The 26231-nt window shown below is 41.6% G+C and overlaps 2 protein-coding genes and 2 long non-coding RNA genes across 4 annotated transcripts; 2 read left to right on the forward strand and 2 right to left on the reverse strand.

The window, feature by feature from the left end:
- The first annotated feature begins 521 nt into the window (after positions 1-521).
- Positions 522-3503, forward strand: LOC119116526 (kelch domain-containing protein 1-like). Its single transcript, XM_037241964.1, has 13 exons — positions 522-670; positions 897-1017; positions 1078-1148; positions 1359-1476; positions 1647-1759; positions 1852-1939; positions 2002-2160; positions 2243-2301; positions 2367-2476; positions 2539-2611; positions 2696-2780; positions 2854-2906; positions 3130-3503. The coding sequence occupies exons 2-13, from the start codon at positions 910-912 to the stop codon at positions 3278-3280; spliced, it is 1188 nt and encodes a 395-aa protein (XP_037097859.1). The 5' UTR covers positions 522-670; positions 897-909; the 3' UTR covers positions 3281-3503.
- Positions 3276-5064, reverse strand: LOC119116527. The gene is made up of 3 exons (XM_037241965.1): positions 4397-5064; positions 4087-4154; positions 3276-3995 (listed from the first exon to the last, which is right to left on the reverse strand). The coding sequence occupies exons 1-3, from the start codon at positions 4865-4867 to the stop codon at positions 3896-3898; spliced, it is 639 nt and encodes a 212-aa protein (XP_037097860.1). The 5' UTR covers positions 4868-5064; the 3' UTR covers positions 3276-3895.
- A 1240-nt stretch (positions 5065-6304) lies between these two features.
- On the forward strand, positions 6305-11724 carry LOC119116606. Its single transcript, XR_005096301.1, has 3 exons — positions 6305-6472; positions 10989-11064; positions 11654-11724. It is a non-coding gene; the product is annotated as an uncharacterized LOC119116606 (long non-coding RNA).
- LOC119116605 lies at positions 11395-15777 on the reverse strand. The gene is made up of 2 exons (XR_005096299.1): positions 15324-15777; positions 11395-12716 (listed from the first exon to the last, which is right to left on the reverse strand). It is a non-coding gene; the product is annotated as an uncharacterized LOC119116605 (long non-coding RNA).
- Positions 15778-26231: the final 10454 nt, after the last annotated feature.

Below are 26231 nucleotides of genomic sequence, written 5' to 3' on the forward strand. Positions count from 1 at the left end.
ACAATGCCCATATCACACACAACCAGAAAAAGTAATTGAGATCCACAGCAATGTTTTAAAATCGGCTTTTACGAAACTTTTTGGGATGAAGTTACACAGCTGCTGTTGGTATATTTGGTATAATGCCTACTCTTCGGGAAGGAAGATTGGTTTGGGTCCACAAGATAATCACTTACTCCAAACTAATCCTACATGTGCAATCATCACTGGCAAACAGTAACTGGTCTGCCTGCAGATGCACACATGCAAAACTATCTATGGACTCAAATCATTATCCTGTCCATTGGACATAATATAGTCCCGCATTTTGTCTCGGCTCCCTTTAATAAGCAAAAAATGTGATTAAAGCTGCATGGCTTCCTATCTCCCAAAATACGCCCTCCCTCTGTTTCGGATTACATTAATCTGTTCCATTTGTTTATAGTGCACAAGCGCCCACAAGTAAAGACTTCAATCCCCACTGATGACTATTTCGCGCATGTGCGACGAAATCTATTTTATTTTGAAAAGAAGCACCCCGGATGTTTAGCCTTACTTTGAAAGGACTCGCGCCGGATATGGCGTCTTATTTTGGGACCGTTTTTTTCACGCAGGATTGTGTCAGACCCCGGCAGTCGATGTCATGTTACGTTTTCGAGACATTCCTGCTTCAATAACATGAGGAGAAACAGTAAGTTTATATATTGACTTTGAATTGTATTGTGCAAACCTCTTCAAATTAACTGCTCTTATTTTGTCTTACGATGTTAGCCATTTTGGCTCGTATTTCTATGTGAACTTGAGCGGCCAAGACAAGATGGAGGTGTATTTGTTTGTTTTGCTCTAACTCAACTCGAGCAGATTTTTTTCCTTAATTGAACATTTTTTACTGACTCCCGGTTGCCTTTTATATGTAGCCGCCTGGCTGTCATGGAATTGTCGCTGTTCGTGAGACGCTCGGAACTGGTGGCCCGAGAGCGCAGCGGCCACACGGCAGTGGTGGAGGGCAACCTGCTCTATGTATGGGGAGGCTACATGGTAACTAATATAAGCACTTTCCTCACATTTGTTCTTCTTCCACTGATATATTCTCCACAGTCTGTTGATGAGGACGAAGTGTTCCTACCCAATGATGAATTCTGGGTGTACGACCTCGTACAAGGAGAATGGTAAGAATATGAAGATATAAAACCACACAATGTAATATCATCATAAGCCATTGTAACATTATCCACAGTTTGAAAAGTATCACTGTGGTAAAATATAGGAAAATAAAAACCTACTAAAATGAAACAATTTCTCCAAATGACAGGCTTTATTTTTTTCTTCTCAATGGGTGTTTTTTTTTTTTTTTTAAATGTTTTTCTCCCTTCTCAAAGGCAAGTGTTCCATATGACAGGGGAAGTCCCACCATCCATGTCAGGTGCCTGCAGCTGTTCCCTAAATGGGCACATGTATATATTTGGAGGTTGTGATGACAATGGCCAGACCAATCAGGTGAGATTTAACATAAAAACTAGATGTCACTGATACTTTCTGAGGTAAGGGGTCTGGAAATAAATAAATGAAACAATATGATTGCACAAGTATGCATACACCCTTATAATTGGGATTTTATACTGTGTTCAGAATGAATTGCAATCAAACTCGTGTTCATTTTGCAACAGATCTATCACGTCAACCTGGCAGGCGATCATTACGCATGGACCAAAGTGGTGCACCGCGTTGGTTCGGCGCCATCGCCTCGAGACAAACTGTCCTGCTGGGTTTACAAAAGAAGGTGAGTACAGTAAATGTACACGACTTCTTCATCTCAGATATTTAAATGTTTTCGTTCATCCTGCATTAACAAAACAACTTCATGTACTTTAGGATAATCTACTTTGGAGGATATGGTCACAAATTGCTGGCAGAGGTTGACAGAAGAAACAGGAGCTTCATTGTAGATGATTTATCGGAGGTAATTTCGGTTTGTTTCATGTTTGACGCTCTATCAAATAATTATTTTTGTTTTGATTTTAGGACATTGTGTGGGGCTGGAATAATGAGGTTCACATATTCGACCCCACACAATCCAGTTGGACTCGCCCTCAAACACACGGCCGTGCTCCGGCCCCCCGAGCCGCCCAGGCCTGTACCATGCTCGGAAATCGGGGATACATTTGTGGCGGACGAGTTAAGGTGAGAGACGGTTTTCTGCAGGAGTGTCACCTTGGGAGTTAAAACACAATCGTGTTTGACATCTAAATTTTTATGAATGCAGGAAACTCGAACGAATGACATTCACTGCTTGGACTTTGACTCGTGGACGTGGTCAGAAATGTAAGTCACTGCAACGTGGGTCACTATTGAACGGAGTTACAGTCCTCGAAATGAATTATCTCCAGAGTTCCTGTATCCAGCGTTCCGGTGGGCAGGTCATGGCATTCGCTCACAGCGGCGTCTGACAACACTTTGTTTTTATTTGGAGGTCTCAGCATGGACTGCAAACCTATGAGTAAGAACTTTTTGTCACACTTTATTATTGATTCCTATTCATTTGTATCTCTGCATTACCAGGCGACGCCTGGCTCTTTGATGTGCCGACAAAGAGATGGAGAGAAGTTCAACATCCTTTTAAGAACAAGCCAAGGTGTGCTAAGATTTGCCTTATGTAGACTTTACAAATGTTATCTTTGGGGAGCTTCATCCGTATTTGTCTCCTGCACAATTTCAGGTTGTGGCACACGGCTTGTCCCGGCAAGGACTCTGATGTCATTGTGTTTGGAGGCAGCTGTGATTACATCCTCCTTTTTGACACTGTGAGTACCATCTCTTCATGTTGCTTCGTAAAAGCGACAAAGTTAAAGAAAAAGCAATTGTTGCTGTGTACAGGGACACTGCAATGATGCACTCGTTTTCCAGATGGCGCCATATCCACTCTTCAGGTAAACCCTCTTATTACCTTGACATTCAAGTTTTTCCTTTTTTTTTGCCACTTTTTGCTGTCAGTATAGTCAAACAAATATTGCAGACTTTATTGAAATCTCAAAGTATGACCGAGAACCTTTCTAATGATGAATATAAATATGTATAGCGTACTTGTATGATCTTTTGTTTTGTCTCTTCTTACATTGCCATGAAAAATGAACCTTTGTATGGTTCCTACAGGATTTGCGAGGACTACATCGCAAAGGAGGCAAGCGAGAACGATCTGCTCCGAAAGCAGCTTCCACTTCTTCCTCCCAGGTTGTGCGCAGCGGTGCAGAGGAGAATGTCTTTCTACAGGCCTTCAAAGAAACAACACACGCAAGTTCTGTGAATGCCAACTATAATGCAGTTTATTTGTAATTTTTTTCCTCACACGGTACTGTGCTTTATTCTTAACGCTGAAACAAATATGTCTTATGTTTTAAATACATGTTGAGAATTATATTTTTATTGTACAAATGTGAAAATGTTACTGCGCCGTTCACCTGCTTTCATTGTGGTGATTAAATAGCACGTGACAAAATGGTCGACAGTCCCGTTCTGGTGAAAACTCACCGGTCGTTAACTACTCATTGGTTAATTTTAAGCTTATGTTTCCACTAGATGGTAGCAGAGCTCCATGATTAAAACAGATGCAATTGACTCCAATAACGAGACATTTTGGCACACATTCCTTTCTTGAAAGGGTGGAGAAGTTCTGCTTTAGCTGTGGTCAGGAAGGAAACCTTAAATAAACATGGCAAGCAGCAGCATACGCCTTCCTTTGGTGCTGCTTGGCCTAAAAAAAATACATACCATCTTTTTATTACCAACACAAAGGTTAAACATTAGCGCTCCAGATTCCAAAAGCACACAAAAATAAGGAGAACCAGTACAATACGAATTGGCGACACACGTTCCTGTGCAAACAAACATAATGAACTTAGCGTTATGTAGAAATGAGGGGTCAACTAAATTCCCTCTCAATGATGTCCATCAGTTCTTCCTCTGAGCCGTCATAAAGGATGACTGGTGTGGCGAGGTGAGGTGTGTTATGGCCAAAAGTGCTGGTGAGAGGGGATAAATAAGAGTCAGTGTCAGCCAAGGAAGATGCAGTAGTGATGCTTTTTGTCACCAAGATGTGAGTATTCAACTTACGTCTGTGTTTGGGATAAGGGAACAACATCTTCTCTTGGTCCTGTGGTCAAGAAGGCTTGAGGAGAACACTGATCAAGAGACACAGACAGAATTGTGGATTTGGATTGTTTACATTCTGTGATCTTCCAGCCATGCAAATACATCATTGCAGTTAAATGTCCAATATTTCACAAATGTTAACAGAAACAAAAACGTTTTTTTAAATTAGCTGCAATTAGTCAAAATATATAAAACATGTAACAAATAATACATGCTGGCAAATATTGCACTGCAGGAGTTATAATGAAATGTTTAATGAAGCCGTCCTTACATGAGGCGGAGGTGCGAAGGCATCATGTCCCCTCTGGTTGTTGCCTGCTCCCCGGGAGCCTTGTGGCCCCTGTGCCCCACCGAGGCCGGAGGAGGAAGAAGAGGTAGAAGACGCCCCCTGCTGCTGCTCGTCTTCATCCCCGCTACTGAAGTGACACAATCCGTATGTCCTGGACCTCGTGAACGCCTTCTTGGACGCCGCCTGGTTCTTCTTCCCTCTCCGGCGAACCGCCTCCTCCGCCTCGCCGTAGCTGTCCAGCTCGGCGTCCGCGTCGTCGTCGTCCCCAGAGAGCTGCGAGTCGTGGCCAGCGCTGTGGCAGTCCATCGGTGATCGGCGGCGTGCGTGGACCCTCAAGGCGTCGAAGGCGTCTTTTTTGGACGGAGCGCCTGAAGAAGAGGTTTTCTTAGCAGGCTTGCCCTCGCCGAGCCCCGCAGGTGCCACTTTAGTTCCGCGGCTCGTTCCGCTGCCCATCTCAAAGTTAAACGTCTTCACAAGTCATCTTAAAGTCACCTCGAGAGTCGTGGTTAAAGTTAAAATAGCACACAAAAGTAACAAGTCCGCTTCTGTTTGGACTTTAAAGTGACTTTGTTAAGCGCATGTCCTTAAGACCCAAACGGAGCTCCTCATAAGGATGTGAAGCAGCGGCTTGGTTACATAACACCACTTGGACACAGCAGCATATGGGGGAAAAACACTCCGCCTTCTCATAAAAGGACAAACATGCATCCTTGAGCTTTCCAGCTTTTTTTCCTCTCTCTCATGGTAGCAAAAAACTCTCAATAGTAAGAAAAACAAAACATCTTTTTTTTTTAAAGGGTATTTTAACATCTAAGTCATCGTGACAATTTTGTGCAAATTAATTTCAACTTTTATATAGGTAAATAATTTCCAAGATAGATGAAAATGTAATATGAGAAAAAGTCATATTTTTTAATTCTATAGTGCGAAATAATGTAATAATTCGTCCAGGTTTGGTGTAAAAGGTGTCTGAGGACTGCTTTTACGGTATCAAGCAACGGCCATTACATCACCCTGCACCACTAAAACAGTCGGGGTGATTTATAAAGCATCAGATCATCTGCAAAAAGAAGCCCTTCGCCAGCCTGTGATCGGCTAATAAGACTTTAGTGAGGTCAACTGTGATCTCCTTCTACCCTCATCCACTGTTTTTTTGTTTTTTTTAGAGAAAGTAGTAACATTCCTTACTGACAGCAGATTCATGATGAAGTTTTGTGTGTGTGCGTGCGTGCGCGCAGGCGCGTTCCTTGTCCACTTGCATATACAAAAGACACAACGGGGGGATAAGCTTGGCCAAGTAAAGACCCCCCTCCCTTGCCCAATCCTCTCCCAGTCAAAGATGTTTGCTATGTTTCATTAGCGGGCCCCTGTGTTGCCTTTGTGCAAGCACCCATGCGTGAGTATTCTGGACCGTGACCAAGTCAAAGACACCTGCGCAACCTTTTCAAATGTTCCCAAATTGTGGAGTGGGAAGCATTCGAGGAAAGGAATTCTGACCCAAAATGTCATTCGATGGTAAGGTCTTACGCACTTGTTTGGCAACATTGTGTTGGGTGGAAAACATGACGCAGTGGAAATGTCAAATTTGATGCAAGAGCTGCATTAAAAACAAAGTTTATTATTATTATTATAATTATTATTGGTGTTGGAGGACGTTTGCAATCGCATGAACTCGCACGTAGTATTAAACAAAAAAAAATAAAAAAAATAAAATCCAGTTCCGGAAGTAGAATCCCAGCCACAGGTACTTCTAATCAACCGGCAGGTAAACGAGCTAGTTAGTGAGAGCGCGTCCATGCTAGCTCGGTCCATTGTTTCCAGTTTTGCTACCGTCTTTCTAAATTCTGTTGTTTCCACTCTCCCCCGTGTTCAAGTGTGTCTTATTATAAAGAGATGAGGCACACATCTGGACAAAAAGTCAACAGCTTCCAGACGAGTGGGGAGGAGGCTTCGGAAAAAGATGAACACCACAGCCTAGCATACTGCATAACTGTGGCTTTTTTTTTTCTTTTTTGGACAGCTTCACTCTACTTCCTGCAGAGAAGAAGACATTCACAAGTAAGAGCTCCATTCACCACTCATGGATTTCTGTGATTTGTTTTTAGGCCACAAATGGTAACCAGTCCAGCTTTTCCCACAAAGCATGTTGTCATTGTTATTGTGGGCAAGTCGAATAGCAGAAGCATTCTGTAACTGCCCAAGTCGGCACGCAGTTGTGTCTTTCGCCGCTGGGTGGAGCTGTTGCAGCTCCGGCGATGGTTCGGGTTTTGCATGGTGCGCATGGTGGACTCTAGTAATTGTGTTTCGATTACACGCTTCATTTATATTCTGCTCTTGAAGGCTTTTTGTAAACAGGTCAGATAGAGGCTAATGTTTCAAACTGATTTTATTTGAATTTGGATTGAAATATTCCAGGTTTACAGCGTTTTTTGTTAGGGTCCAAAAGTCTAGTGTGTTAATATTAGAAACCAGCAGGTGGCACCATTGCTCAGTGTAATTTAATTCCGGTTGAACACAAAGCATGACAAAATTGATATTTGTGTTAGTTTCATTTAAATAGCCATAGAGACATTTTATAAATATTATATGTATATCCATCTAAGGCAACAATAATCAACATGAGGAACTAAGAATATATGCACACCAGCATAGAGTATATCTGTTGACATGTGCTCAACTGTTGCTGACATCAATGCTATTTATTAGCCTGTCTATGGTGTTTTGCATTCTCTGTTAGCATTAAGCTATGTGAGACCAAATTCTTGAGTTGGAGCACTCGTATCACAAAGCTCTCCAATATTTTTAATATTTTCACCCTCTTGCGTAAACCACACTCTCACCAGCACGGTCAAGTGTCATCCTTTCCAGACAAAATGGCCGAGCAATCAACAGAAAACAATTAGTGCTCCCCTCAGCCTCTGCGAGCTGCTCGATAGCGGCATGTGCTCACTTCCTAATTATTTACCAGGCGAGAGGCTTCATTGTGAGAGTTGGAGGGAAAAGTGGCTGCTAATCAATCCGCCTATTATACCTGAGCCTGTTTGTCAGCTTCCAAATGTGTCGGGCGGCTCTATGTAATTAGCTTCTCCTACGTGTCTATCAATGTCGACCAATTATGCTCCCGTAATTACCACACTGTTGTTTTGTCACCATTGACGGGAACGTCTCGAACGAGCGGTGTGGAATATCGATTTTGATTTAATTAAGGTGATGCGAGTGGATTGAACCAAATGGAATTATTCCACTTTAAAAATATATCGACATGCGAGATATTTATATATCGTTAAAGGGAGTGCCACATTAGTTGATTCAACTCATTGCCTCTCTAGAACTTAGCGCTACCATATCCAATCGAATCAAGCCCCCTTAAAATAAACTGCCCTTGTTTTGGCATTCTTGATTGGAAGACGAGATCACAAAATGCTTTCATGACAGCCAAGAGACAACTCGACAGAGAGCACAGTCTGTGTGCGCTTGTCTGCGTGTCTCCCAGAGAGCGATGGCGTGGGCAGTAGCCGAGGTATGGAGGAGGCTCACCTCTATTATCTGCTCACATTGAACACCTCGGCACTGCCCGCCTGCAAAGAGATGTCTACAGTATGTTTTCATTTCTTTGGCATCCACATAAAGAGGGAATATTTGAAACCTGACATCAGGGAGAAGACTCATTACACCAAAACTCATTGATTGGAGTTTTGACTGTATTATGTCATTCGAACTCCATTTTTTTGCAGTAGAAACAAATAAAATGCCCTTCCAGTTCCAAATTATACCTTAAATTGTGTGTACAGCATTGGTAGTCTTTTTTTTTTTTTTTTTTTTAAATACAATTTGTATTTAGTGATTTTGTTTTCCTGCAACAACAGATGCCTTTCGCTTCAGCAGCAGCTAAAAGTAAATTAAACCCCTCTTTGAGTCGGGCAACCATCCAGTGGAGAAAAATTGAATCGGGCAGCCGCAAGTTGAGGGGACGGCAAGGTTAAGAAAATGCAACAAAGGCGTGCAGTGTTTTCATTGAAAATCAATACTGTGCTTCTCATTAATGTCCTGGTGCTGCTGCATTAAAATCATACCCACACACTCGGGAATATAAGGGTGCACCGTAACTTCTCAAATAGCGGGGCGGGCCCCCAGGGGCCACCTACTTCTTGGTTTGCTGATTCATGCAAAGGGCTACACTTCTGATTATACTTTGGATATATTACCACGGTAGTTGTTAATTAGGCTGTGATAAACTCCATTTACAACCGTGTTAATCCCTTGAATAGTTACAGTATCTGATTAACACCTGCACTAAACAAGCCGTCACATTTAAAATTACCCCCCACCCCCAGCTCAATTAGATCTCAGTAAGAGCAGTTAATTACGCCAACGGCCAAATGCATGTCACACCTGGATTTTTTTTTTTATGCCAGTGTGACATCGTATGACGGTCCCGTGCCTCGGCGCTGACTGAGACAAAGGTGGACGTTTATTAGCAGATGGGGGGAAAGGTCCACTAGGGAAAGGCGCCGGCGTGACATTTTAGAAGTGCAGCAGGGCAATTAACTGGCATTGCTCGCTGGACTTGTGTTGTGGATCAGCTCAGGAGTGCTTTGATTTGGATAAAAGTGGCTAGCTAGCTGGCTGTGCTGCTAAAACTGCTGGGTCAAAAACAAGCCGATTTGGGTAAAAAAAATTCTGGGTTGTTTACCGCTGGTAACTTTTCGGTGACCTGGATTGTTAATTTTTCGTGGCTAGTATTTGAAGAACTTGTTTGGCAGCATTGGCTGGTTTCGGCTGGAATGACAATGAATTCCAACCTTTCACCATCATGAAGCCATGAATACAAAACCTTGCTAATCATCGTGTTGCCATTAACCCCCCCTCCCTCTTCCCATCATAACTCTCCATCCCGTGGTCACGTTGCCGCCTGAAGGTCACGGGAGCCTTTTAGCGTCGCATGCCATCGAGGACTCTTCGTGGCTGACCTTTCGGCATCTGTCACTTCCCTGGCCAGCGCCGATCTCGATGTAAGCGCGTGATTGCATGGAACCTCGCCCTGCCTTGTCTTGATTGTCCCCCCCTGTCCATTTTCAGACGACTTTGGGCCAAAAGCGAGGCGCACGCTGAAATAGTCGTCTGCCAATCGCGCAATGTCTTCCAAACCTTTATTGAGCCAAGTTTGCGAAATCTCATGGCACACCACCAAACAAAAATATCACCAAAAAAGTATCAATTAGATATTATGTAAACAGTCCTGGGACGTTCTGCCATCGTTAGTAACCCAAGGAATTCAATGGACCTCCTCTGCTTCTTCTCAGCTCTGTGTAAAGTTTGTATCGTCTTTAGTTTTGACACTACTCACACTCGTACGTTATATTCCACATTTGATGAAGTGTCGCCGAGTCCAATCGTCATATCTGCGTAGCGCCGCAAACACAGAAAAGATGACGGACGAACGGGCATTTTGACGCCCGAGGGCGGGGAGCGGTGGGCAGTCGAGCCGCTCGTGTTGACGGAGCTTTTATGTGAGTGATTTGTTCTTGACGGCATCTGCTCATTAATCTTTTACATCTTCGCCTCTGGTTGTTATTCCTCAGAAGTCAGTCAGCCTCTCCTCACTTATTTTGACAGCAGCAATTACTTTTATCTTCACCACAAAAACGAGGGATGGCGAGCTAAAGGTGGACACAGGTTGTTGTCATTTCCCCTCACCTACTTGCGAGATTTTATATCTTTTGTAGGAGCTGAGTTTTTGCGCACTTGTTCGCTTAAAGCTGCACTTGGCAGGATTTTGAGTTTCTTTGCTTATGTTTTTCCCTTTTTTTGTTGTAATATTAATATTGTCACGTCGCTAGCCTAAGGACGGCCTGTAATTAAAATGTGAAACCATTTAATTAAACTGTCTATTAATGAAATAGCATCTTGGTGACTTTGACAGATGAATTAATTTATTTATTTTACATTGTATGACATTGTTCGTGACACTCTTGACTAACATTGAACTTTGTGCGACACAGTGTGACAAACTAATAGGCCATCAAACAAAAGGCCATTTAACAAGCCCCTAAATAAATGAGTGTAATTGAATAAAAATGTAATTGAATTAAAATCCCATTAATAAGTAACACAAGCTGTCTGATTTAAGAAAAAAAAAAAGATGAAGACCTTCATGACAAAATTAGCCATGAAAGAAATGATAGCAGCAAGATACGAGTCGTTTTTTTTTTCCAATAAATATTCCAAATTGTGTTTATAATGAGTTGCTGATCCGCATTTGAATTCTGCAGGTTGTAGCTGACAGTGATTTTGAAGGGTGCGCCTGCTGAGTCCAGGTGAAACAGAGTTTAAAGCCAGCTGAAGGGCATGCGGGAACTCAAGCAGCTGGGGTGCCTCAAATACCCTTTTGATGCTAATTTGCACTGTTAAAAAAAAAAAAAAAGAAAAACCTCCACCAAAAGGGATTAAATCAGGTGTTAACAGAGAGGATCATTCTGACTTAAACAGTGTGTGACCTTAAAATGAAAAAGTACAAAAATAGGAAAAAGTTAAAGAAGTAAATTTATTCAAAGAGATTTGGTTTGTGTTTCAGTGCTGTCGCGCCATCCTGCTTCATCCTGCAGACGGATTTGCAGCTCAGTAGAGAAATACGTCACTCTGGATATGCTGTAAGTCTTTCAGCTCTGGTTTCCTCCTCCATCTTCTCATCTTGCATACGTGTCACACTTTGAATTATTATTTTTTTGTGTTCTTTTCAATGCACAAACGGTACAATAGTTTGAAAACCCGTAGAAAATAATGTTTATGTAGCAGGGGCGTAGCTAGAAAGTTTTCACACCAGTGAGGGGTGGCCTGGGGTGCCCAAGCATTATTTTATTAATCATTCCCGGTGGTTATTTTTTATCATTTAACAACAAGTGATATTCGCATGTGTTATTTTGGTCAAAGTGAGAAAGGCTTGCAAGGTTTTATGAATAATCATAACAAGCAAAGATCCATCCTTGTACACCAACATCACTTTATTACTTGGATGTTTTATTTTACAAAAAAGATTGCAGTATGAAAAAAACAACAACCTTACATTTGCAAATTACAAGTCAAGGAGTGTCATTGGAGATTGCACTTCAACAGCTGAATCGTGTCAATACATTTCAGAAAGATAGCTTCATCACACATAATCAACACTGGCGATAATGAGGAATACATTCGGGATTCTCTGTGTGCTTAATAGGCCTTCCTTTTTTTTTCCCCCAACAGAAATCCGTCATTGATCCGCGTTAGAGGCGTGCAGTCCCCACGGTGGTCGGATGAGGATGCAGCTTTTCCAGGAGGTATCGTTTCACTTTCCCGTTTGGTCTAATTTTGCCTCCTTCCACGAGAAGGTGATAGTGAGACGCTAAAAGGTCTCAGGCACTTTTTGAAGTCATGAGGTTTTTCACAATGTAGTCTTGATGATCATTTATAGTTATATAAATAAAACAATTAGACAATAAATTAGTTGTTGACTAGAATACTAGAATGAAAAACTCTGCATTGCCCCCTGCTTGTCAAAATCAGATGATCCGATTTTGTTGGCTTTAATGCTTCAGGCTATTTGGGTTGTTGACATTAGGGATGGGCAAAAAATTCAATCAATTATTGAATCTGATGAATGCTGGACTACTTGACTTCAAGTAGTTTGCTATCTGAAAGAGGAGGAGAAGGAATGGCCTTTAACTATTTCAGCACATTAAACTGACACCGATTTTACACACACACCAGCCACACTCAGATTTTTCCTGAAGAATAATATAAAGAAACTTTAATTGAACAGATCTCAGGTTTTATTAAGAAACACACCTCTAGAAAAACTCACATTGTTCATTCCGCAGAAATAAGTCTGAATTGCGTATTTATGACGGTATAGTCTTATAAAAGGCTTTTTCCAAAAGTCCTTGAAGTCCTTTGTGATCCATGTGAAGAGGGCAGCTGCACTTTAAAGTTAGCATAAGCCTCGTGCGGTCAGTACAAGCGAGCCAGTATTCAGATTTGCACATCCACTGCACGGTCTTGGATCCCATTCGATCCCGTTCCTGTCTTTGGTCCGCCTCTGTCGTCCTCCGGTCTTCATGACTCTTGTTGATATCGAACGCCTCTACAGCGTGGTGTAGATGTAGACAAAGATGATGACCAGTAAGTTAAGAATGGTCCCGATGATGCCCAACATGGCCAAGATGGTCTCCTCTTTGCTTTCTTTGTCTTGGCTTCCCCTTTCCTCATCACTGTAGACAGAGTTGACCATTTTCCCTGGATGCATCTGGAGTTTACGTCTCACACCTGTCTGGAATGAACACAGAAATTCATGATAGATTTTGAAAGTCGAGGCAAGCTTGGTTCTCCCAGCTAGCTAGCAAGTTAGCTAACAACAAGCTTGGGCTTCAAGTGTAGCTAATCATGTAGCAGAGTCACTACCAAGTCTGTAAATTTCCACCCTAAGGGGTGAATAAGCTACATTTGGATTAAACAAGTTGTTTTCTTTTTGTCGTTGAACAGAAATAATCAACCCGGGCCCCCACACCGCTATATCCCCCCCCCAATCTGTAAACAGTAAATAAATAATTTCAGTCATCTTGCTTCTCGCACGTTGCACCACGTTGCGTCGCTGCCATCGTGTTTTATTCACGACGGCGAGAAATATTTTCCCATCAAAAATAAATTACGTGGAGGCGTTTTTGTTCTTTAATAGAATATCAGCCATCTGCTTCATTCGAAGCGCACGGCGATGAAACATTCATTGTCTTTGTGTGTCGGTCAAAGTGGTTGGAAATAGCAGGTTATCGGATTCGCCTGCATCTGTTGCCGTTAAAATCGACTTTCAACTAGTTGGGTATAGTTTTTGGAGCCTGCAGTGAGTAGCAGTAGTATGTTTATTTATTTTTTTTATTTGGTATAACCCAGAGGCGCAGCAGCTTGTGCAAGCTGGCATCCAAAAGCTCTCAGGAGAAACGTGTTTTCTTTTTGCAGGTCAGTGGGTTGCACATGAGGACTAGCGACAGCAAAAGCTTGTAGACACAAAATAGACTTCTTGACAGGATTTGAAAATCTTGTAGTGCGGCGCTAGGTGTAACACGTATGGCGGCATTCTAAAATGATATATGTTAATACATTTTAGTATGAACTTAATATTATCCCCTGATAAGAAAACCTCTCTTGTTTATTGCTATACGCAGAGAAAAGATCATTTTCCCTTTCCCAATGGCTCCGATGGATTTGTTATTTGACTTTGCCCCCATCCGGAAGAAGTACAGATGATTCTGTTATCTCTCGCTATCGATTGCTCCTGCTAGTCATCAGCTCGTTTGAACACTTTCACGGCTGATAAATCCGGGCCGCGCTTGTCAAGGCCGCTCAGCAGTCCAACCTTTTTCTTTTTCCCTGAGTTATTATCCTTGCGAGATCGGGCTCGCACCTGCGCAGCAACAAGCCCGCAGGCATTACAAACAAAACACAAGATATAAATATAAAACATAAAAAAAAAAAGGGCAGACAGAAGAAGTGATGCCAGACAACAAATCCCAACACTCCTGCCGGCTTGCGCCTAATAGAAGGGAACATCCGCAGATCAGTGGAGAGTGAAACCGTTTGCCACGCGAATAATCGGCAACATGTCAAACAAGGGCGCCAGATGCTAACCCGCTCCGACAAGGCACGCTCGCTTTTGGCGTGGCGGAATGCGCATGCAGGTGCACGCCCACCGCCACACACTCGAAGATTAGAAAGCGTCTCGCGCTGTCAACCGGAAGGACGATCCGGTTTCTTTTCGGCCTTTGACAGAATGACTTTGTTGTGTTTACGGAAAATTGTGAGTGATTGCCTGTCTTCGCTGTTCAAACTGTAAATATCTCAAAACAGGTTATCATGTCAAACTTATCTGACAAGAGTATATTTGAATATTTCCACCAAGAACCCAGGCTAAACTCTAAACCTACAAAAATTGTCAGTCAAGAAGCCTCATAGATTGACAAAAAATTTGCCTAAAGTTTCAAACTGATGCAGTATAGCGCCAACTACTGCCCAGGAGGACTTACTCCATATCGGATTTTTTTTGTGTGCTTTCCGTATGGTATCAGGAGCCTCCATTTTAAAATAAGGCCAGTATCGACTCAATATCGCCCGCTAGTATCGTTCTCACCCCACCCTAGTTATTAATTTTTTCTTTTTTGTACTGTGAGTTAGAGAATCACCGAAAGGTAATTGCTTTCTTTTACACAATGCAAAGTTGAGTAGTTAATAGCAATGGAAACGGGCAGAGGGGTTTTAATTAGCCAATGTGGTTTCCTAATTTTATCTGGGCAGCACAGAGGACGGGTTGGTAGCACATCTGAGGTTCAGGGTTCAAATCTCGGCCACGACCTCCCTTTATGGAGTCTGCGTTTTCTCGCTATTAGTTATTTAATTTACCACGGCTGTCTCTGCATTTCCAAAGTTAAGAATTTTCCCCAAAAATCTGATTTGTCAAATGTAAAAAAATAAAATAAAAAAAGGGTTGGGTTGCTTCTAGGGGTAACAATAAGGCGCTCGAAGGGTCCATGCAAACAGAATTTTAGAAATACCTCTCACTATGATGTAATGTCTGACAAGTGTGTCATAATGTATTGGATCGAAGAGCTTCTAAGGGTCAAGCCTGAAATAAATAAAAAATGCACGGCTGAATAAATCCACTCAAAAGAAGCCAGCATGTTTGCCGAAGGTCAGACGTCAATTAGTCAGCGTTGTCGTTCCGCAAAAGCCACTTTAACTTGTTAAGATCATGCATGACATGACTGGTACCACCCGGAGCGCCTTTTCTGACCATCTCCATTAATTATTCAAGCCTGCTCTCTATATTTCTTTTACAAAGTAGCCATAACCACACGTCACATAAATTTAGACTGTTAAGTTTGCTTACCTTGCAAAATATCAGGAATAACATGGACATGCTGGAGGTAGATGCTTCCCAAGAGTACACAGACAACTAAAGTGACGGCGGCACCGGGCGGGGGTCACTTGTCGTCCGAGTGCTCCACTTGAATGTTCATCTCTCAACTTGCCGTGGCTTGAAAGCGCCGATTCTTTGTGGTCTTCTTGTCTGGGTGGAAGGATGTTGTGAAGTTGAAGATTGGATGATGGGCTGATGTGGGCGGGAGCGAGAGAGTGGAGATATGGCATCCGTCTTTCCTCTCACTTCTGCAAACAGACAAACAAACAAAACAATCTCCCCCAAAAAAAAAAAAAAAAAAATAGTTTGCATGCCCTGCCTTGCGAATGACTTTTCGGATCAAACTTATTTTTTGAAGCGACTTTAGTCAGGAGTGCCGCGAAGGGCACCCGTCACCTTGCGCTGCTTTCAGACAAGAGGCATCCCCCTACTCACTCCCTTTCCCTCGCTTTCTTACTCCCTCAAAGCATATTAATGCAGCTACGGTTGCCCGGCAACGCACTCGAGGGAGTCACACACACACACACACACACTCGCACAGCCTGGCGACAAGAAGCGATTGTGACAGAGGCCAGGATGAGGGCCGACGGTCTCCTCTGGTATGTTTGGAGGACTTGTGTGTTGTGTTGTGCTGTGTGTGTGTGTTACACTTATAATTAGGACTCTCCGAGTTGAAAAAATCTAATTGCGATACTCACCCCCCCCCCCCATATTACAATTACAATTTAATATAAATTGTTTCAAGGTAATCTGTATTACAATAAACAATATTGGCTTGTGATACATAAATGTTTTTGTCTTTTACGTTAGGCTTATGCTAAATTAAAAGCAAATAAACTATGTTAATTTTTTTTTTTTTTTAATAGTCGTTTTCAAGTTCTTGAGCTACTGCTGTATCGTGGGAATTATCGCTAGCAAAATATTTCCATAATTTTGTTATTTTTTTCCTTATCCTCACATCGATTCCGATAGCCGCAATGTCCACTCTTTATTAGCTGGCTAGCGCCATCTTTTATAAGGCGATGAAGCACTAGGACAAATCGTCCGTCCTTTGCCTCACGTCACCTCTGCCAGACTAAAGGACGCCGGCTTTCAGTGTTTGTCTCCCAAGAAGAAGAAATGACTCACACACAGAGGACAGACTGAACATTTCTCATTTTAAGACACTTCCACGCCTTGAATATTTATTCTTCTTTATCAGCTCTCGGGAAACTTAATCGTAGCTTCTTCCGGGAGAATCTAATAACATCCAATACGAGTGTTGGATCATATTCTGCCTTAACGGAGCTTTCTTGGTATTTGGAAAGACATGTTTGGCTTTTGTGTTGAATCTCTGAGAAGTTTTGTTTTGCTCTCGGTCTGGTTGAATATTATTTTGGATTGTGAGGCACGAACCAGGAAATACACTGGTCCATACGGAATCAAAGATTTGCTATTCATCTTGAAATTTCCAGCCCAATATCCCAACAACAAAGCTTACACCTATAGTAAAATCCGTTTATCAGACACAAATGTGATCAGAATATTAAAGCACACAAATACATTTTAAGTTATGGCCAGAACATAAAACATTCCTTTGACCAATATTCCATTATAGGCTAGCGTTTTGTTGCTCGCAGATACGTTTGAAACGTCAAAGCGGTGACAACAAACAAGGCCGCGCGCCGCTTTGTGCCTCAAATGACCTGCATAGTCCAACAATAAAAATGGAAATGTATAAGGACGATTCCACCCCGCCAAGTGGACGCCGCTGGTGTGCATAATGCGATGCGTCACCCTGTCACTTCTTGCAAGGACGTTTTTAATAATTAATCTGGGTTGCCATCAAATTTTGTAAACAAATCTGCGCAGAATATCGTGACGCGTTTATTTGAGGATACAATAAAATTAATATTGGGGCAAAATATCACAATTGCAGTGTCACCATTTTTCACATGATTTCCTCCGGTGACAAGTTTGAGTTCTGTTCCGTATTCATATGCAATTAATCCAATTAATTTGAATTAATTTTGCCGTCACAGAAACAAAAACACTTTTGGTGCAAGTGTCAAAAGTGCTTGACAAAACATTTTAGTTTGATTAATTGCAAAGGATGAACTTGCCAACCTTTTGTGGGGTAAATGAAACTAGTACACATCGTTATGCACAAATTTCAACCAAGGATTGTCTGAGCAACCCAAATTAATGATGTAATGGGCAAGGAACACACACCTGCTCTTTTTTTGTGTGTCAGGCTGACCGTCCTTTTCTCATTTGTCCTTCAGAGTACCGCCGCCCTTTTAAATAATGATCAAGGCTGTAAAGTTTAGCACAGTGAACCTTCTTGTATTTCTATTCAACCAACAGTCCTTTAGTCAGGACTCGAACCTACCTTTGTTGCAGGAATACGTTTCAGATCCACCATAAGTAGGTGAATACTTGAAATATTAAGAAAAAAATTGTTTTTAAATGAAGATTTTGGAGATGACTTAAGATATATAGTTGGAGATAAAGCACGGTCCAATGGCACGATACCATTAATCCTAATTAGCCAAGAAAATGATGGCAGGAGACTGATGAAAATTTAAAAAAAATAAAATAAGTAAAAATAATTAAATAAGAGACAGTTTCAAATATTTTTTTATTTCCGTGCTGCCGAGAGACGGATGATCTTCTATCGTAGGCCGGACAGTGTAAAAGCATTCCAGAGGACGCTTCGCTCGGAACGGGAAGCCGAGGAATCTAAAAGACGGGAGCCCAAGGAAAGCCATTAAAGATTGACTTTTGATTGAGGTGTCCTCAAATCTGATTGAATAAAAAACAAAAATAGAATTGCCGGACACACTGAAAAGGCAAATTTACTCCGAACGACTTGATGTAATGCTTTTAGGCTTGATTGGCTAATGCTTGCGGCGGGCAAGTCAAGACCAGACATTTTTATTTTTAAATTAAATTACAATTATTAAATGTGTAGCTCGGTAATCAAATAAGACACCACATGTGTACTGGAAGTCAAATCTGACCTCAGTTCCGCATTTTAGCAGTCAGTCATATCTGCCTTCAAGTGCATGAACGTTTTTACCAAAGTGTTACAGACTTCCATGTTTAACTCATTCGCTGCCAAGGACGTCAAAGATCCATTTGAACTTTGCCGGCAGCGAATGAGTTAAGCGGCTAAAAAGACGAGATGCTACTTGTCAGCAGGAAGTTATAACTACACTGAAAACCGAAGTGACAGCTGTCTGTCTTTCCTTCCCCCGAAATGCTCAATTAACCCTTCTCAACCGCCGACGTCCATTGGCACCCGCATGGCGAGGACGCGAGGCACGATGCATCTCCGATAATGAGGCTCCATGAAACGCTGGCACGTTCCCCCGCATCTCTAGAGATCTATTGTGCCGGGAAAAAGACCCCGGCGGCTGTGGAAACTAATGAGCGCTTTAAGGCGTTTTTAACATGAAGGTGTGCGAGACGATCTGGATTTGAGGCAAGCTACGGCTACATCATAAAGCAAAATGTTGCCTCAAACTCTAATGCATTCAAATGTATTCTATTTAGTGAAAAGCACAAACGAAAAGAGAAGTTTTGATTCTCGGCTTGTTCGCGATTCAGACGAAGGGTCTCGGGGATCATCTTTTGTTCCATGCGACACTCGGACGTCTTTATTAGCTTGTGTAAACAACACCTGCAATGTTTGTTCTTGTATGAAACAAATGTGGTCTCTAGGCGTCGTCAGTTTATGTAATAAGTCAATTAACCCCAAAAATATCAATTCTTCTGTCTGGACATACAGAGATACTGAAATATATATTTTTTTAGATAAACCCGAAAAGCTCGTAAGAGTAAAACAAAGGACATTTACGCTATATTTAGTTTTCATTAGTTTTATAAAATTATGAGTTACCATTTTTTTTTTTTTTTTTTTTTTTTTTTTTTTAAATCATCAATTCTGTTTTGTGACAATCTTTTTTTTTTTTTTACTTAAAATAACTTTTGTGTAGGCTGGAACTCCTGTTAACAATATGCAGACAGCCCGGAGACAAGGTTCCGATGTCATGTATTGTTCAAGAAAATATATTCATGTCTATAATTTAAGTGCTTTAAGCATTTATTACTTTTGTGTTTGTATAATTAATTCAATAAGGCTTCATATACATATCTCTTCTGGCACTTTTATTTTTTATTATCCTTGAATGTTAAATTCGGCATGGGAGGAGGTAACGGGCCAACTTTATTATTAATTTTTCTTTACTATAATATATTTTTGTAGCAGTTCTGTCTGATTTATTGGATGTTAAGCTTGAGTCAGTAAGTCAAAATTTCACTTGGGTCTAAAAAAAAAAGTCTTCATATCCAAATTACTTACATCAAAAGATCACTGACATCGAAAGAGTAATAACGCAGTAAAAGAACGCGGGATAGTTTCTCTATGACAACCGCTTTAATATATTTCATAACAAAAATCGTTTTGACTAAATGGCCTCATTATGGAAAATACATCTGCGCAGAATCGTGCAATCTCGGGCTCAACTGATGGAAACAGATGACAATGTGTTGCAAATAGCCCTCGCCGATGAATCACTGTTGATTAATAGAAATGAGCAGTCCTCGCTTTCTTTCCTCTCTCTCGTTTTCTCTCTCTGGATGGAACAGAAGGTGCTAGCAATAAATCATGTGTGGCATACCAAAACATAACAGCCTCTCAGCTCAGGGCTACTCAAAATGGAGACGTCGGGAAGTCCACGTCCTGCCCCTTTTAAATCTCCCCAAAAATATCAATTCGCTTATCGAGCTCATCGCCCCCCCCCTCACATTTCTTCCGTGTCCGTCGCCTACAAAGACACCCCCCCCTCCCATCCTGATGCAATAAAAAGTCTCCTTCCCAGCTAATAAATAAGAAACCTAATAACGAAGGACACAACTGCATTAGTCCTCGACATCAAATGATTATCACGCCTCCAACACAACACGAGTTGGCCAAGTAGGACACGGTATAGATCGTAATCTGACTGAACAAAAAAAAAAAAAAACAGAGGGATGAGGCCTCCACTTCTGAGGGAAAATATCCCGCCTCTCTTTCATCCTTTAAATACGACCATGGATTCAGTCGCATCTTATGGATATTGAAGTGAGGGATTTACCGATTTAGAAGGATTAAAAATGAATTAAGGATTCTCCACGATTCTTTTTTTGCACTCCGGGAAACAATACGCCAGGCATTAGCAATCGATGACGGTTAACTTTGGAGAGAGTTGGAGGCTGGTTCGTGGGATTTTATTCTATCATTACTCTTTTCAAGCTTGCTCCCCCCCCTGTGTTTGTTACACTTTCAGAATTTAGAAACATTCCATTTATTAAGGACTCCTTGAGAGGTCTATACCCTCGGAGACCAAAGGTACTTTGTCCATTCTTAACGGTTATTTTTTAAATACGTTGGGACTGATTCTGTTCAAGGATTCTGGTTGGTTTCGATCTTTATAATTTATAATTGAAATAATCGGATCCAAAGTTGTCGAGCACATACAACGGAAAGTCCAAGTTGGTATTGACCGCACTGCCGAATTGTCAAACAAGCAGCGAGACGTACGCCGATATAAAGAAAATCGAGCATCCTTTTAATCTTCCCCTCTTGTGATTTGGAGGGTGGCCTCGGTTGCTCTTGTTCATCTTGGATAATAGTTTTCCAAAAGTCCAACAAAACCACCAGGGGTGTTTTTGAGGGGGGGGGGGAAAGACGAGATCAAAGCAGAAGGCGCTCTCGCTTCCTTTGACCAGAATCACCGCGAGCTTCATCTGCCCCCCAAATAATATGACCGCAGCAGCCAATTAAAGCATCAAAGCAATTCGACTGGATTCCAGCCAACCCCTCTGAAAATGTTTTTGGCCTTTAATACGGCTCGCAAAAAAAAAAAAAAAAAAATCTTAATTGGCTGAGTGAAGGTACACCAAGAGAGGCAATGTTGTCATTTTAATAAGTCTACTTTTAGCCAGCCACCAATTAAAACTCCCCAAAGAACCAAAGAAGTCTCTGAAGACGATGCCCGCAAGGTAATGATTCAGTCACTCGACTGCTGATAAGCTTTCGGCGTGTTGGCCAAAAAAATGCATGCTCGCCATTTCTTGACTGAAGGAATGTTTTAAGGAATTTCATAAACATTTGTTGAGGAATCGAATTTCAACTTGCACTTCTGACTGCTTTTATCCAAAGTTTTTTAGTTTCCTTCCAAGTCCAGTTTTGCAGCGTTAGCATCGGCAACTCTTAATACGTCCCATTGAATTTATATGCATCATCGATGGCACCGCGTTATACATCTTCTCGGATGCTCGCCTTCTTAAGCTCCTCGATCTCATCAGCACGTTTTGAGACTGTCCGGACAGTCTCGCTCCCGCCTGTTTTCATAAAACTGCATTAGCAACAAGCTTTTGCTGTGTCAGCTTTATTTAGATTTGTAACAACTGCCATAGTTGTGGAGAGCACAAAACATCAAGGCGGAAAAATAACTTTTTGTGGTAGATGGAAGCTTCCTCACTTAGCTGCTATTGTAACATTCCATAAGAAAAATGAATCCATGGGAATTTATTTACGTATTTATTCATTTATTTATCGAATATTTATTTTTATTATAATGTTTGTACTTATTTGTATTTATATATCTTTTTGTTTATTTAGTTATTTATTTTATTTAATCAATCATTGATAGTCTTTGTTGTGTTGTACTCCAGTCCTACAGGTGGCAGTGTTGCCCATTACTTATGTTACCTAATAAAGAAGAAGCCATAATCTACGAGTGCGGCTTCACCGTCAATTCAAATTCCAGAGTTAGGAGAATCTGTCAGCCAGTAGCGAGAGCAAAAGCTGCTATGAGTCGACGGCCCTCATGAATGCCTCTTTGGATTGATATTGTCACCATTGGTTACATGAACAGTTGAAGATCAGCAAATGTTCATCTGGCGCAGGCAGGGCCGCGCAGCCCCGGAGCGAGTCCAAGCATCCGATGGAAGCGGCCGTCAATAAGAGTCAGCCAATTAAAATCACTCTTCATTAAAGTCCTGATCTCTATCGATCTGCCTTTCACTCCTCATCTGTCACGCCAGTCGACTGAGTGCCTTGAAGGCTCCCGGGCATGCTTGCGTTGATGTCTGAGTAGCGCTCTCGTAGCGGCCTCTCAGCAGAACCAGGTGGGCGGTTCCGCTCTGTTTTTATAGAGTGGGAGAGAAGTAGACTTCATTTGCATAAAGATTTGAAATGTAACCAGGAACATGCCTGATGATGATGTTGCTGCTGCTGCTGTTGGAGATAGCAGGCGTCCAATATTAATCTTGGCGATCTGCTTTGACTTTCGATGTCATGATTTTCCCTTTCAAATTAGCCTTGGCGGATGTCCGCGCTCGACCGAGTTGGGTTCTATTAGCCCTTTCCCCGATGTTCTTTGTAGTGTTCCGCCTCAAACCTGTCCGTCACTATCTAAGAGGCTGCTACCAATGATCAGCATCGTGTGAAGGTCAAGCAGGAGAAAGGCTTTTTCTTCTTACAATCTTTCTCTCCCTCCTTCTCCAAAAGGAGGGGGTTGGTGGTCCTGACTTGACATGAATTGTAAATGAGCAGATAAAAAAAAAAAAGTGTGGACGTGAGCTTCCATCTATACTGCTCCTATTTTTTTTTTCCTCTCCGCCTCGTGTTTTTGCTTACTTTGATTTAATAGTGACTGGTAAGCATGTCTAAATATGAATAATTCCAACGCGTGCAGATACATTTCTCAAAGGCCTTGAACTGACATCGTCTTCCCCAGCGAGCCCATGCTTCAACTTTCCGCTTCAGCACCTTTTGATAATAATCTGACCTCGACTTGACTCGAAGTTTGGGCTCGGCATCGCGAAGCCCGCCACCCCGCCTCACAAAGGTTATTTCGTGACGACAACCCTCCTCTGATGTTGTTTTTTGACGGTTTCATCCTGGAGTGGAGCCATGTTTTGTGTTCTCAACAAATCCCCTCAGTTCACATTAAAAGCTGGCTCCAGATGCCACCTCTGCTCTCATCATCATCCGCTGATAAAGAGCTTCGCGTTAAAAGGTCACCTTGACAAGGTGAAAAGCTGCAAACATGAACACAACCACAAAAAAAAAGGGATCCATCTTGTGCAAACAACTGCGCTATCCCATTTTGGTTGATTATTCATAAAATATTGATCGGCTTGATGTTACCAAAGTACTCGCGTTCGCAATGCTAGCATAGATGTTAGCACTAATGCGACATAAAAGGTGTCCAGGGAGCTCTTCTAAAATTTGTGACAATTTACAATGCAGGTTAACTTTAGCCATCTCCTTCAAAGCATTTAGGACAGAAAAAATACGTGAATGCTACTTGCGTTGTTATGCTAACCCCCCCTTTAGCATTGTATATAACTTTTCCTCCGAGGTCTTTCGGTCTTCCAGGAGCCGGTCGATATTTATGACATTTAAAGCCAGATATAATTAAATATTTACAAAAAAGTGTGTAGTCGTGTTGTAGATGCGTTCCACAATAATTGACGATTCGAACGATGAACTGCCGTTATACTGTCGAGGTGTAACGACGTACATTGCGGCATAAATTAAAAATGCTAATATGGAGGTTATTGCCTCACCATGGCAACAGTTTACCAGTCACCCGGTGGCATGTGGCAAGTGCCGATGTTCCAGGCACCACCTTGTTTAGTCAATGATTAATTACTGCACTGATGAGATGCGAAGGCGGTGAAAATGTCACAGGGGGACCCACATCACGTCGAGACGTACGCCCGGGTACCAAGCACCAGCTGCTCGCTGCCTTTTTATGGAGTCAATCTGCCTGGGCCACATCATTCTGCATGTTGGAACTAAGAGCTAACTGCTTTAGCTTAGCTTGCTAGCACCACGGATAGCGACTAAGCCCCGTGTTACCATGTTTGGTTGATGATTGGGCTGTAAGACTTTGGCATGTTGGAACTAGGAGCTAACTGCTTTAGCTTGGCTTACTAGCACCACGGATAGCGACTAAGCCTCGTGTTAATAGAACCAAGTTACCATGTTGGTTGATGATTGTGCTGTGATTGATTTTGGAGTTTTGGGGTGTGGCTCAGTGAAATTGATCAGTTAATACAAAGGGGGAAAAAAACAAATGTGTTTTTCTCCAGCTAACTCAACAATCAATACGAACTTGCGGTAAGTGAGCAGTAAACAAGTGCCAATTATCACGACGCCTTGATAATGCCGCAAACGAAGCTCCTCCCCTTTACGGTAAAGAAGTCTGCAGCAACCATTTGTAATCATAGAAGATGAATCGAAGAAAGGTATCACTTGATGAAAAGCCCAAATGACAAAGCAAATTTCCCAGATGAAAAGCTCCATTTAGCAAAATAAATGGAAGTGATGCATAGGATGCCCAGTGGGGCAGAAAATAGTTCAACTGTGGCTTATTTGTATTAATCGTAAGATGTGCTGACAGCTTCGCTTCATCTTGTTTTTATTAGATGAAATGATGTTTTTCTTTCTCTAATTAACTTGGGACAAAAACAGGAACAAATGTAATTTTTTTTTTGGGATGTACATGCCAGCTATGTTTTTTTTTAGCTCATAAAATAAATAGACCCCCCCCATATGTATTAATAATGACTGATAATTTCCTTCATTAATGAAGTACTTCACATTTTGTGAACCAAAACCAAATGGAGCGTATGCTTTAAGTAAAAACAGAAAAACAAAAATTATGATCACAGATTTTTCTGTAACCTATTCCCTGCGATAAATGCTGGCACACCACTATAGGCCCATTTTGATGCAGTATAACTTTCCTGAATTCACATCAACGCCCACTTTTTGGAAATATGCAAACATCAGGCGCACACATGGCTGAACAAAGCAAAGCTGACACACACACACACACACACACACACACACACACACACACACACACACACACACACACACACACACACACACACACACACACTAGTGATGTAAAGACGCAGCACAATAAGGATTTAGCTGCTCATTGGTTCTGCAGGGAAGCAAAAGCGGGTTCGCTGCCCCAGTGGCTTGAGCTTGCTTGGGGATCAATGGTCATTAATCTTTCCAGAGAGGCTCCGGCTGCACTTTTTAGGAAGGAAAACGATTGCTGATCCAAATATATAAGATGTCTGTCTGCGGGGAAGAAGCAATTTTGTCCAACTACTTCTGTTCTTTACACTGAGTATGTATTTTTAATTTCTTTTTAATTTTAGTTTTTTTTTATTTTTTATTCTACATTTCACTTCTCAATGGTGTATTTTTTTATGCTCTGGTGGTGGTAAGAAAAATGAACTATTGACAGTATGTTAAAGATTGCGCTTATAGATTGCAGTGATGCAATACGCCATCATATTAAAATGCTCCCATGTACTCTAGAACATCAATAAACCAGACATATCCTTCCACCAAATATCATAAAGGTAATTTCAACCCTCCTCCTCCCCCCCAGACAATTACCATGAAACCAACTAAGGAGCCAGGAAAAGACTTCCCAACTGCCGTGAAAACTATTTGAGCCACGGAACATAATGACTTCAACGTGTGCTTCAGTAGTTTAATGAATTTGCACATGTAATAATAATAATTAGCCTTGTATGTGACACCTACACAAGAACATAATTGAACATTTTGAAGTGTTGCAAATGGTATTTTAATGCTACTTTCATACCAATAGCAGGCAAAGACAACTATGATATACACTCAATAAAGTTAGGAGAAAAAAATAATGGTAGGATGCAGTAAAAATATTACTGTGACCAAGTGGGGAATGAAAAATTATGATTAGAAGCAAATCTTTTTTTTTTTTTTGTCGTTTTCTCCCATCCCTTGGTCAATAACACAAGGAAAGCCATCGAACAGATTGTTTTCACATT

Source organism: Syngnathus acus, chromosome 22 (genome assembly GCF_901709675.1).
Source record: "Syngnathus acus chromosome 22, fSynAcu1.2, whole genome shotgun sequence".
NCBI lineage: Eukaryota > Metazoa > Chordata > Actinopteri > Syngnathiformes > Syngnathidae > Syngnathus > Syngnathus acus.